This window comes from Lonchura striata, chromosome 36 (genome assembly GCF_050655825.1).
Source record: "Lonchura striata isolate lonStrDom1 chromosome 36, ASM5065582v1, whole genome shotgun sequence".
Lineage (NCBI taxonomy): Eukaryota > Metazoa > Chordata > Aves > Passeriformes > Estrildidae > Lonchura > Lonchura striata.
In genome coordinates, this window is record NC_140738.1 from 211,067 (window position 1) to 223,569 (window position 12,503).

At 52.1% G+C, this 12,503-nt stretch overlaps 1 protein-coding gene across 5 annotated transcripts in view; it reads right to left on the reverse strand.

Annotated features, from left to right (window-relative positions):
• Positions 1 to 12,503, reverse strand: part of SUPT16H (SPT16 homolog, facilitates chromatin remodeling subunit) — a 39,193-nt gene that overhangs the window by 16,841 nt on the left and 9,849 nt on the right. For all 5 annotated transcript variants that reach the window (XM_085565375.1, XM_085565374.1, XM_085565377.1 and 2 more), the window contains exons 7-15: positions 11,690 to 11,862; positions 9,521 to 9,611; positions 9,362 to 9,435; positions 7,207 to 7,319; positions 6,090 to 6,155; positions 4,721 to 4,816; positions 3,590 to 3,705; positions 1,295 to 1,448; positions 93 to 220 (exon numbers count right to left, since the gene is read on the reverse strand). In XM_085565375.1, the coding sequence (XP_085421501.1) occupies positions 93 to 220; positions 1,295 to 1,448; positions 3,590 to 3,705; positions 4,721 to 4,816; positions 6,090 to 6,155; positions 7,207 to 7,319; positions 9,362 to 9,435; positions 9,521 to 9,611; positions 11,690 to 11,862 (1,011 nt within the window). The remainder of the gene's footprint in view (positions 1 to 92; positions 221 to 1,294; positions 1,449 to 3,589; positions 3,706 to 4,720; positions 4,817 to 6,089; positions 6,156 to 7,206; positions 7,320 to 9,361; positions 9,436 to 9,520; positions 9,612 to 11,689; positions 11,863 to 12,503) is intronic.

A 12,503-nucleotide genomic window follows, 5' to 3' on the forward strand; every position in this document is an offset into this window, starting at 1 on the left:
TTTCCCCCCGTTTTTTCCCCCCATTTCCCCCCATTTCCCCCCCATTTTCCCCCGTTGCCGTTTTGGGGCGAATCCCGGGGATTTTGGCGCACATCTCCTTGACGAAGGTGGCCTCGGGGTTGGGGAAGCTGCTGCCCTCGTTGCGGCCCAGCGCGCTGCCCGGGCAGAAGAAGTTGATGCGCAGGTACGTGTAGTCGCCCTCCACCGACATGCTGATGTTCTGGGGAGAAAAACGGCGGATTTGGGAAAAACGGAGATTCGGGGGGAAAACGGGGATTGGGGGGAATAGCGGGGAAATTGGGAAAAACGGAGATTCGGGGGGAAAAGGGGGATTGGGGGGAAAAACGGGAATTTGGGAAAAACGGCGATTCGGGGGGAAAAGGGGGATTGGGGGGAAAAACGGCGGATTTGGGAAAAACGGGGAAATTGGGGAAAATGGGGTTTGGGGTGAAAAACGGGGAATTTGGGAAAAACGGGAATTCGGGAAAAACGGAGATTCGGGGGGAAAAGGGGGATTGGGGGGAATAACGGGGAAATTGGGAAAAACGGAGATTCGGGGAAAACGGGGAATTCGGGGGGAAAAGGGGGATTGGGGGGAAAAACGGGGAATTTGGGAAAAACGGGAATTCGGGGAAAACGGGGAAATTGGAGGGAATAACGGGGAATTGGGGGAAATAGCGGGGAATTTGGGGAAAATGGGGTTTGGGGGGAAAAACGGCGGATTTGGGAAAAACGGGAATTCAGAGAAAAACGGGGGATTGGGGGGAAAAATGGGAAACTGGGGAAAACGAGGAAATTGGGGGGAATAATGGGGAAATTGGGGAAAATGGGGAATTCGGGGGGAAAAACGGCGAATTTGGGAAAAACGGGGTTTGGGGGGAATAATGGGGAAATTAGGGAAAATGGGGTTTGGGGGGAACAACAGGGAATTTGGGGAAAATAACGGGGAATTTGGGGAAAATGGGGAATTTGGGAAAAAATGGGGTTTGGGGGGAATAATGGGGAATTTGGGAAAAAATGGGGTTTGGGGGGAAAAATGGGGAATTTGGGGAAAACAATGGGGAATTTGGGAAAAAATGGGGTTTGGGGGGAATAACGGGGAATTTGGGGAAAAATTTTGGGCCATTTTCACCTTTTTCCCTCATTTCTGACATTCTCCCCCCCACTCCCCGTTTCGGGGCCGTTTCCCGCGTCCTTCCCGGTTTTCTCCCCCGTTCCCGGGCTGGCTCGGCGCCCCCCGCGCCCCGCCCGGCCCGGCGGGATTTTGGGGTGAATTCCGGGGATTTTGGGGCACCTTGATGGTGGCGATGTGGAAGGGCGTGGCGATGCCGAAGACGGGCATGATGACGCTCTCGTACTTCTTGTCGATGTAGATCTTCATCTCGCGCACGTGCGGCTCCTTGGGCAGCAGCGCCGCGCTCTTGTAGGACACGTTCGACTTCCGCGCCCTGGATCGGGGCGAAAAACGGCGGTTTTGGGCAAAAACGGGGATTTGGGGTGAAAAACGGCCATTTGGGGTGAAAACGCGGGGATTTGGGGGAGGAATTGGGGTAGAATCAACTGGGGTTTGGGAAAAGTGGAGTTGGGGGAGTGAAGGACACGTTTGACTTCTGTGCTCTGAATTGGGGCGAAAAACGGCGGTTTTGGGCAAAAACGGCGATTTGGGGTGAAAAACGGCGATTTGGGGTGAAAACGCGGGGATTTGGGGTGAGAATTGGGGTAAAATCAGGTGGGATTTGGGAAAAGAGGAGTTTGGGGAGTGATTGAGATATTCTGTGCTCTGGATTGGGGTGAAAAACGGCGGTTTTGGGCAAAAACGGCAGTTTGGGGTGAAAAACGGCGATTTGGGGTGAAAACGCGGGGATTTGGGGTGAGAACTGGGGTAAAATCAGGTGGGGTTTGGGAAAAGTGGAGTTTGGGGAGTGAGCGACACGTTCCGCGCTCTGAATTGGGGTGAAAAACGGCGATTTTGGGCAAAAACAGGGATTTGGGGTGAAAATGTGGGATTTGGGGTAAAAATGGGGGAGTTTGGGGCAAAAACGGGGGGATTTGGGAAAAGTCTGGTTTGGGTAAAGAATGGGGCAGTTTGGGGCTGGAATTCCGCCCGTTCTGGGGCAAATTCCCTCACTTTTGGGTTCATTCTGCCCGGTTTGGATTAACTGAGGCTGTTTTGGGGTGAATTCCCTCACTTTTGGGTCCATCCCGTTATTTTTGGGGTGAATTCCCTCACTTTTGGGTTAATCCCGTTATTTTTGGGGTGAATTCCCTCACTTTTGGGTCCATCCTGCCCGGTTCGGGTTAATCCCGTTATTTTTGGGGCGAATTCCCTCACTTTTGGGTCCATCCTGCCCTGTTTGGGTTAATCCCGTTATTTTTGGGGTGAATTCCCTCACTTTTGTGCTAATCCCGTTATTTTTGGGGTGAATTCCCTCACTTTTGGGTCCATCCTGCCCGGTTTGGATTAACCCCGTTATTTTTGGGGCGAATTCCCTCACTTTTGGGCCCATCCTGCCCGGTTTGGATTAATCCCATTATTTTTGGGGTGAATTCCCTCACTTTTGGGTCCATCCTGCCCTGTTTGGGTTAATCCCGTTATTTTTGGGGTGAATTCCCTCACTTTTGTGCTAATCCCGTTATTTTTGGGGTGAATTCCCTCACTTTTGGGTCCATCCTGCCCGGTTCAGTTAACCCGCCGTTTTGGGGTGAATTCCCTCACTTTTGTGCTAATCCCGTTATTTTTGGGGTGAATTCCCTCACTTTTGTGTTAATCCCATTATTTTTGGGGTGAATTCCCTCACTTTTGTGCGAATCCCGTTATTTTTGGGGCGAATTCCCTCACTTTTGGGTTAATTCTGCCCGGTTTGGATTAACTGAGGCTGTTGTGGGGTGAATTCCCTCACTTTTGTGTTAATCCCATTATTTTTGGGGTGAATTCCCTCACTTTTGGGCCCATCCTGCCCGTTTTGGATTAATCCCGTTATATTTGGGGCGAATTCCCTCACTTTTGGGTCCATCCTGCCTGGTTTGGTTAACCCGCCATTTTGGGGTGAATTCCCTCACTTTTGGGTCCATCCTGCCCGGTTTGGATTAACTGAGGCTGTTTTGGGGCGAATTCCCTCACTTTTGGGTTAATCCCGTTATTTTTGGGGCGAATTCCCTCACTTTTGTGCTAATCCTGTTATTTTTGGGGTGAATTCCCTCACTTTTGGGTCCATCCCGTTATTTTTGGGGTGAATTCCCTCACTTTTGGGCCCATCCTGCCCGGTTTGGGTGAATCCCGTTATTTTTGGGGTGAATTCCCTCACTTTTGGGTCCATCCTGCCCTGTTTGGGTTAATCCCGTTATTTTTGGGGTGAATTCCCTCACTTTTGGGTTCATTCTGCTGTTTTGGATTAATCCCGTTATTTTTGGGGCGAATTCCCTCACTTTTGGGTCCATCCTGCCCCGTCTGGATTAACTGAGGCCGTTTTGGGGTGAATTCCCTCACTTTTGTGTTAATCCCGTTATTTTTGGGGTGAATTCCCTCACTTTTGGGTCCATCCTGCCCGGTCTGGATTAACTGAGGCCGTTTTGGGGTGAATTCCCTCACTTTTGGGTCTGCTGCTCGCCGCGCTGCTCGGTCAGGCGCCGCCGCGCGTCCTCGTTCAGCTGCGTGGCCAATTCCTTCTGGTGCGCCCGGCGCTTCTCCTCGGCGGTCAGCTCGTTCTGCGGCCGGCCAGAGGTCACCCGGGGTCAGCGGTCACTCGAGGTCACTCAGGGGTCACTCAGGGGTCACTCAGGGGTCACTCAGGGGTCACTCAGGGCCATTTTGGGGCGTTTTTGGGCAGTTTCGGGGCATTTTTGGGCATTTTTCAGTAATTTTTTGGTCATTTTCGGGGTTGTGGTCACTCAGCGGTCACTCAGCGGTCACTCAGGGGTCACTCAGCAGTCACTCGCGGCCGTTTTGGGGCATTTTTGGGCAATTTCGGGGCTTTTTTGGGCATTTTTTGGTAATTTATTGGTCATTTTCGGGGTTGTGGTCACTCAGCGGTCACTCAGGGGTCACTCGTGGTCACTCAGTGGTCACTCGTGGTCACTCATGGTCACTCGCGGCCGTTTTGGGGCGTTTTTGGGCAATTTCGGGGCTTTTTTGGGCATTTTTTGGTAATTTATTGGTCATTTTCGGGGTTGTGGTCACTCAGCGGTCACTCCTGGTCACTCACTGGTCACTCCTGGTCACTCGCAGCCGTTTTGGGGCATTTTTGGGCAATTTCGAGGAATTTGTAGGAGATTTTTGGGCATTTTTCGGAAATTTTTTGGTCATTTTTGGTGTTGTGGTCACTCAGAGGTCACTCAGGGGTCAGTGGTCACTCGGGGGTCACTCACGGCCATTTTGGGTAATTTTTGAGGCATTTTTAGGGGATTTTTGGGACTTGTTTTTGATTTTTGGGTCGTTTTTGGGGTTGTGGTCACTCAGAGGTCACTCGCGGCCATTTTGGGGCATTTTTGAGCAATTTCGGGGAATTTTTAGGGGATTTTGGGGCATTTTTTTGAGATTTTTGGGACATTTTTGGGGTTGTGGTCACTCAGAGGTCACCCAGTGGTCACTCACGGCCATTTTGGGTCATTTTTGAGGCATTTTTAGGGGATTTTTGGGACTTTTTTTGGCTTTTTGGGTAGTTTTTGGGGTTGTGGTCACTCGGGGTCACTCAGGGGTCAGGGGTCACTCGGGGTCACTCACCCGGGTCCGCTCGGTCAGCAGCGCCGCCCGGGAGCTCCGGCCCAGGAGATCTTCGGCCTCGTCCTTGTCCGGCTCCTCCTCATCCTCGTCCTCGTTCTGGGGGGAAAAACCCAAAAATGGGATTTACAAAAATCCCAAAAATCAGAAACCACAAAATCCCCAAATCCCCAAAATCCCAAAAATGGGATTTACAAAAATACCAAAAATCAGAAACCACAAAATCCCCAAATCCCCAAAATCCCGAAAACGGGATTTACAAAAATCCCAAAAATCAGAAACCCCGAAATCCCAAAAACCCCAAAACAGAATTTAGAAAAATCCCAAAAAACAGAAACCCCGAAATCCCAAAATTCCAGAAACGGAATTTACAAAAATACCAAAAATCAGAAACCCCGAAATCCCAAAGCCCCAAAATCCCAAAAACAGAATTTACAAAAATCCTAAAAAACAGAAACCCCGAAATCCCAAAAACGGGATTTACAAAAATCTCAAAAAACAGAAAGCCCAAAATCCTAAAAACCCCAAAAACCCAAAAATTCCAAAAACGGAATTTACAAAAATCCCAAAAAACAGAAACCCCGAAATCCCAAAATTCCAAAAACAGAATTTACAAAAATCCCAAAAAACAGAAACCCTGAAATCCCAAAATCCCCAAAATCCCAAAAACCCCGAAATCCCAAAAAAGGAATTTACAAAAATTCCAAAAAACAGAAACCCCCAAAAACCCCGAAATCCCAAAAACCCCAAAATCCCAAAAACAGCATTTACAAAAATCCCAAAACACAGAAATCCCGAAATCCCCAAAATCCCCCAAAATGAACCAAAACCTCCAAAATAAACCAAAAACCCCCAAACCCTCAAAAACCCCAAAATCCCCCAAAATGAACCAAAACCCTGAAAACCTCCAAAAACCCCAAAATGAACCAAAAACCCCAAAACCCTCAAAAACCCCAAAATGAACCAAAATCTTCAAAATTAATCAAAAACCCCAAAATGAACCAAAACCTTCAAAATTAATCAAAAACCCAAAACACTCAAAAACCCCAAAATGAACCAAAAACCTTCAAAATTAATCAAAAACCCCAAAACACTCAAAAACCCCAAAACGAACCAAAACCTTCAAAATTAATCAAAAACCCCAAAACACTCAAAAACCCCAAAATGAACAAAAACCTTCAAAATTAATCAAAAACCCCAAAATGAACAAAAACCTTCAAAATTAATCAAAAACCCCAAAATGAACCAAAAACCCCAAAACCCTCAAAAACCCCAAAATGAACCAAAACCTCCAAAACCCTCAAAACCCCCCAAAACCCCCAAAATGCCGAAAATGCCCAAAACGCCCCAAAATGCCCCAAACTGGGCCCACCTTGAGGAAGATGCCGACGTTCTTGACCTTCTTCTTGACGGCCGTGAGCAGCACCGCGGGGCCGTCCTGCGGAGACGCCTGATTGGCTGGGGGACGGGCGGGGCCGCAGCCCATTGGCTGGCACGGGGACGGGGCCGCAGCCCATTGGCTGGCACGGGGACGGGTTAAATGCCATTGGCTGGCACGGGGATGGGGCTAAATGCCATTGGCTGGCACAGGGACGGGGCTAAATGCCATTGGCTGGCACGGGCATGGGGCTAAATGCCATTGGCTGGGGGACGGGCGGGGCCGCAGCCCATTGGCTGGCACGGGGACGGGGCTAGATGCCATTGGCTGGCACGGGGACGGGGCCGCAGCCCATTGGCTGGCACGGGGACGGGGCTAAATGCCATTGGCTGGCACGGGGACGGGGCTAAATGCCATTGGCTGGCACGGGGATGGGGCCGCAGCCCATTGGCTGGCACGGGGACGGGGCTAAATGCCATTGGCTGGCACGGGGACGGGGCTAAATGCCATTATCTGGCACAGGAACAGGGCTAAATGCCATTGGCTGGCACGGGCATGGGGCTAAATGCCATTGGCTGGGGGACGGGCGGCGCCGCAGCCCATTCGCTGGCACGGGGACGGGGCTAGATGCCATTGGCTGGCACGGGGATGGGGCTAAATGCCATTGGCTGGGGGACGGGCGGGGCCACAGCCCTTTGGCTGGCACGGGGACGGGGCTAAATGCCATTGGCTGGCACGGGGATGGGGTTAAACCCGATTGGCTGGCACGGGGATGTGGTAAAACCTGATTGGCTGGGATGGGGATGGAGCTAAATGCCATTGGCTGGGAGGATGAGCAGGGCCACATGCCATTGGCTATTGGGGAATGGGGGCGGGGCTTTCCTCTGGGGACACGGGATTGGCTGAGAGAATGGACACAGCGGCACCTGATTGGCTGAGAGAAAGGGGCGGGCACACACCGCTGGGTGTGGCCTGGGCCGGGCGAACGCGATTGGCCGAGGGGACAGAACCGCAAAACGTGATTGGCCGGGGCGGGGCCAGGCTGGGCTGTGATTGGCCGGCTCGGGGGAGGCGCCAGGCTGTGATTGGCCGGCCGGGAGGCCACGCCCACCTCGTCCACCAATACGGTGTCGCCCAGGAAGAGCGCGTAGGTCCGGTCCTCGGGACGCGCGGCGCCGCGGTTCGGCAGCTCCGACAGCCCCACGTTGACGCTGAACACCATGCCTGGTTTGGGGCGAAAACACGGGAAATCGGGAAAAAACAAAATTAGTGAAATTTGGGAAAAAACGGGAAAAAAAACGGGGAAAAAACGGGGAAAAACGGGGTTAAAATGGGGAAAAATGGGCAAAAATGGGTTTGAAAGGCCCCACATTGACGCTGAACACCATGCCTGGTTTGGGGCAAAAACACGGGAAATTGGGAAAAAACAAAATTAGTGAAATTTGGGAAAAAACGGGAAAAAAAACGGGGAAAAAACGGGGAAAAACGGGGTTAAAATGGGGAAAAAATGGGTTTGAAAGGCCCCACGTTGACGCTGAACACCATGCCTGGTTTGGGGCGAAAACACGGGAAATTGGGAAAAAACAAAATTAGTGAAATTTGGGAAAAAACGGGAAAAAAAACGGGGAAAAAACGGGGAAAAAAACGGGGAAAAACGGGGGAAAAATGGGCAAAAATGGGTTTGAAAGGCCCCACGGTGACCCTGAACACCATGCCTGGTTTGGGGCGAAAACACGGGAAATCGGGAAAAAACGGAATTAGTGAAATTTGGGAAAAAAACGGGGAAAAAAATGGGGAAAAAACGGGGAAAAAACGGGGAAAAACGGGGTTAAAATGGGGGAAAATGGGCAAAAATGGGCAAAAATGGGTTTGAAAGGCCATGCCTGGTTTGGGGCGAAAACACGGGAAATCGGGAAAAAACTAAATTAGTGAAATTTGGGAAAAACGGGAAAAAAAACGGGGAAAAAACGGGGGGAAACGGAGTTAAAATGGGGGAAAAAGCAGGGATTTTGGGGTAAAACCCCATGAATTCGGAATTTTGGGGTAAAAATCCGAAATTTCAGGAATTTATGGGGAAAAACCCTGGGATTTTGGGCCAAAATTCAGGGATTTTGGGGTAAAACCCGTGAATTTGGGTATTATTGGGGCCAAAACCTGGAGATTTTGGGCTAAAACCCTGGGATTTCAGAATCTCGTTATTTTGGGGGCCAAACCCGGGTATTTTGGGGTAAAACCCGTGAATTTGGGTATTATTGGGGTAAAACCCCGGGAATTTAGTTATTTTTGGGGTAAAACCCGAGGATTTCGGGGCCAAACCCGGGGATTTTGGGCTAAAACCCCTGGATTTCGGAATTTTGGAACAAAACCCGGGGATATTCGTTATTTTTGGGGCCAATCCCAGGGATTTTGGGCTAAAACCCTGGGATTTCGGAATTTTGGAACAAAACCCGGGGATATTCGTTATTTTTGGGGCCAATCCCAGGGATTTTGGGCTAAAACCCTGGGATTTCGGAATTTTGGAACAAAACTCGAGGAATTTCGTTATTTTCGGAGCCAAACCCGGGGATTTTGGGCTAAAACCCCAGGATTTGGGAATTTTGGAACAAAACCTGGGGATATTCGTTATTTTTGGGCTAAAACCCGGGGATTTCGGGGCCGAACCCGGGGGTTTTGGGCTATAACCCCGGGATTTGGGAATCTCGTTATTTTTGGGTTAAAACCCGGGGATTTCGGGGCCAAACCCGGGGGTTTTGGGCTAAAACCCCAGGATTTGGGAATTTTGGAACAAAACCCGGGGAATCTCGTTATTTTTGGGCTAAAACCCGGGGATTTCGGGGCCGAACCCGGGGGTTTTGGGCTATAACCCCGGGATTTGGGAATCCCGTTGTTTTTGGGTTAAAACCCGGGGATTTCGGGGCCAAACCCGGGGATTTTGGGCTAAAACCCTGGGATTTTGGAATTTTGGAACAAAACCCGGGGAATCTCGTTATTTTTGGGCTAAAACCCGGGGATTTCGGGTCCAAACCTGGGGGTTTTGGGCTATAGCCCCAGGATTTGGGAATCCCGTTGTTTTTGGGGTAAAACCCGGGGATTTCGGGGCCAAACCCGGGGGTTTTGGGCTATAACCCCGGGATTTGGGAATCCTGTTGTTTTTGGGTTAAAACCCGGGGATTTCGGGGCCGAACCCGGGGGTTTTGGGCTATAACCCCGGGGTTTGGGAATCCCGTTGTTTTTGGGGTAAAACCCGGCGGTTTTGGGTCTCTCACCCTTCTTGAGGCGCTGCTGGTTCTTGCTGTTGATGACCAGGGAGCCCTCGCGGAACTCGATGCCCATGGCGAACCTGAGTGACCACAGCGACCCCGCGGTGACCCCTGACCCCGCGGTGACCCCGCGGTGACCCCGCGGTGACCCCTGACCCCGCTCACCCCAGGTTCTTGGTGACCTTGCCCAGCAGCTCCGGCCGCTGCTTCTTGACCACGTCCATGACGGCGGCGTAGACGTCGCAGAGCCGGGCGCCTGCCGGGAGCGGCGGTCACTCATGGTCACTCGGGGTCACTCAGGGTCATTCGGGGTCACTCAAGGTCATTCACAGTCATTTGGGGTCACTCAAGGTCATTTGGAGTCACTCATGGTCACTCGGGGTCATTCAGGGTCATTCGGGGCCACTCAGGGTCATTCACAGTCATTTGGGGTCACTCAGCGGTCACTCAGCGGTCACTCAGGGTCATTCGGGGTCACTCAGGGTCATTCACAGTCATTTGGGGTCACTCAGGGTCATTCACAGTCATTTGGGGTCACTCATGGTCACTCACGGTCACTCGGGGTCACTCAGGGTCACTCAGCGGTCACTCAGGGTCATTCGTGGTCATTTGGGGTCACTCAGGGTCATTCACAGTCATTTGGGGTCATTCAGTGGTCACTCAGGGGTCATTCGTGGTCATTCATGGGTCATTGGTCACTCGGCGGTCACTCTCGGTCACTCAGTGGTCGTTCACGCTCACTCGGGGTCACTCAGTGGTCACTCAGGGTCATTCAGGGGTCATTCGGGGTCACTCAAGGTCATTCACAGTCATTTGGGGTCACTCGGTGGTCATTCAGTGGTCATTCGGGGGTCAGTGGTCATTCAGAGTCAATCCGGGTCATTCATGGGTCATCGGTCACTCGGCGGTCACTCGGTGGTCATTCACGCTCACTTGGAGTCACTCAGTGGTCATTCATGGTCATTCGGGGGTCAGTGGTCACTCAGCGGTCACTCATGGACACTCAGTGGTCATTCAGGGTCATTCAGGGGTCAGCGGTCACTCGGGATCATTCAGTGGTCACTCGGGGTCACTCAGGGGTCAGTGTGGTCACTCAGTGGTCAGTGTGGTCACTCTGGTCACTCAGTGGTCACTCAGTGGTCACTCAGGTCACTCAGTGGTCACTGTGGTCACTCAGTGGTCACTCAGTGGTCATTCACACTCACTCGGGGTCACTCAGTGGTCATTCAGTGGTCATTCGGGGGTCAGCGGTCACTCAGCGGTCACTCATGGACACTCAGTGGTCATTCAGGGTCATTCAGGGGTCAGCGGTCACTCGGGATCATTCAGTGGTCACTCGGGGGTCAGTCAGTGGTCACTGTGGTCACTCTGTGCTCACTATGGTCACTCAGTGGTCACTCAGCGGTCACTCTGTGCTCACTGTGGTCAGTGGTCAGTGTGGTCACTCTGCAGTCACTGTGGTCAGTGTGGTCACTCAGTGGTCACTGTGGTCACTCTGTGCTCACTGTGGTCACTGTGGTCAGTCAGTGGTCACTCAGTGCTCACTGTGGTCACTCTGGTTAGTCAGTGGTCACTCAGTGGTCACTCAGTGGTCAGTCAGTGGTCAGTCAGTGGTCACTCAGTGGTCACTCATGGTCACTCAGTGGTCACTCACCGTGCCGCAGCTCCCGCAGCAGCACCTCCTGCAGCCCCAGCAGGAACCCGCAGTGTCCGTGGGGTCAGTGGTCAGTGTGGTCACTCTGGTCAGTCAGTGGTCAGTCAGTGGTCACTCTGGTCAGTCAGTGGTCACTCAGTGGTCACTCATGGTCACTCAGCGGTCACTCACCGTGCCGCAGCTCCCGCAGCAGCACCTCCTGCAGCCCCAGCAGGAACCCGCAGTGTCCGTGGGGTCAGTGGTCAGTGTGGTCACTCTGCGGTCACTGTGGTCACTGTGGTCAGTCAGTGGTCACTCTGGTCAGTCAGTGGTCACTCAGTGGTCACTCAGTGGTCACTCTGGTCACTCACCGTGCCGCAGCTCCCGCAGCAGCACCTCCTGCAGCCCCAGCAGGAACCCGCAGTGTCCGTGGGGTCAGTGGTCAGTGTGGTCACTCTGCGGTCACTGTGGTCACTCTGGTCAGTCAGTGGTCACTCAGTGGTCACTCATGGTCACTCAGCGGTCACTCACCGTGCCGCAGCTCCCGCAGCAGCACCTCCTGCAGCCCCAGCAGGAACCCGCAGTGTCCGTGGGGTCAGTGGTCACTCTGGTCAGTCAGTGGTCACTCTGGTCACTCAGTGGTCACTCTGGTCACTCAGTGGTCACTCTGGTCACTCAGCGGTCACTCAGCGGTCACTCACCGTGCCGCAGCTCCCGCAGCAGCACCTCCTGCAGCCCCAGCAGGAACCCGTAGTGCTCCTGCATCTCCTGCGACGGGTCCACCATCAGCGTCCGCACCAGGTTGGAGCAGTAGGACTTGTAGCGGATGCCCATGGAGCAGGTGATGGCCCCGAAGTGCATGTGGGACTTGTCGCTGCGGGTTTGGGGTGAAAAAACGGGATTTTGGGAAAAAACGGGGAGGAAAACGGAGAAATTGTCAAAAACGGCGAAAAACGGCAAAAAATGGGGAAATTGGGTGAGGAATGGGTCAGAAATGGGGTCAGGGATGGGGGTGATGGTCACGAAATGCATGTGGGACTTGTCGCTGTGGGTTTGGGGTGAAAAAACGGGATTTTGGGAAAAAATGGGGGGAAAAACGGAGAAATTGTCAAAAACGGCGAAAAAATGGCAAAAAATGGGGAAATTGGGTCAGGAATGGGTCAGAAATGGGGTCAGGGATGGGGGTGATGGCCCCGAAGTGCATGTGGGACTTGTCGCTGGGGATTTGGGGTGAAAAAACGGGATTTTGGGAAAAAACGGGGAGAAAAAAGAAGAAATTGGGAAAAAGTTACAAAAAATGGGGAAATTGGGTCAAAAATGGCATAGAAATGGGGTCAGGAATGGGTCAGAAATGGGGTCAGGGATGGGGGTGATGGCCCCAAAGTGCATGTGGGACTTGTCGCTGCGGATTTGGGGAGAAAAAACGGGATTTTGGGAAAAAACGGGGAGAAAAACGGAGAAATTACCAAAAACTGTGAAAAAATGACAAAAAATGGTCAAAAACTGTGTTTTTGG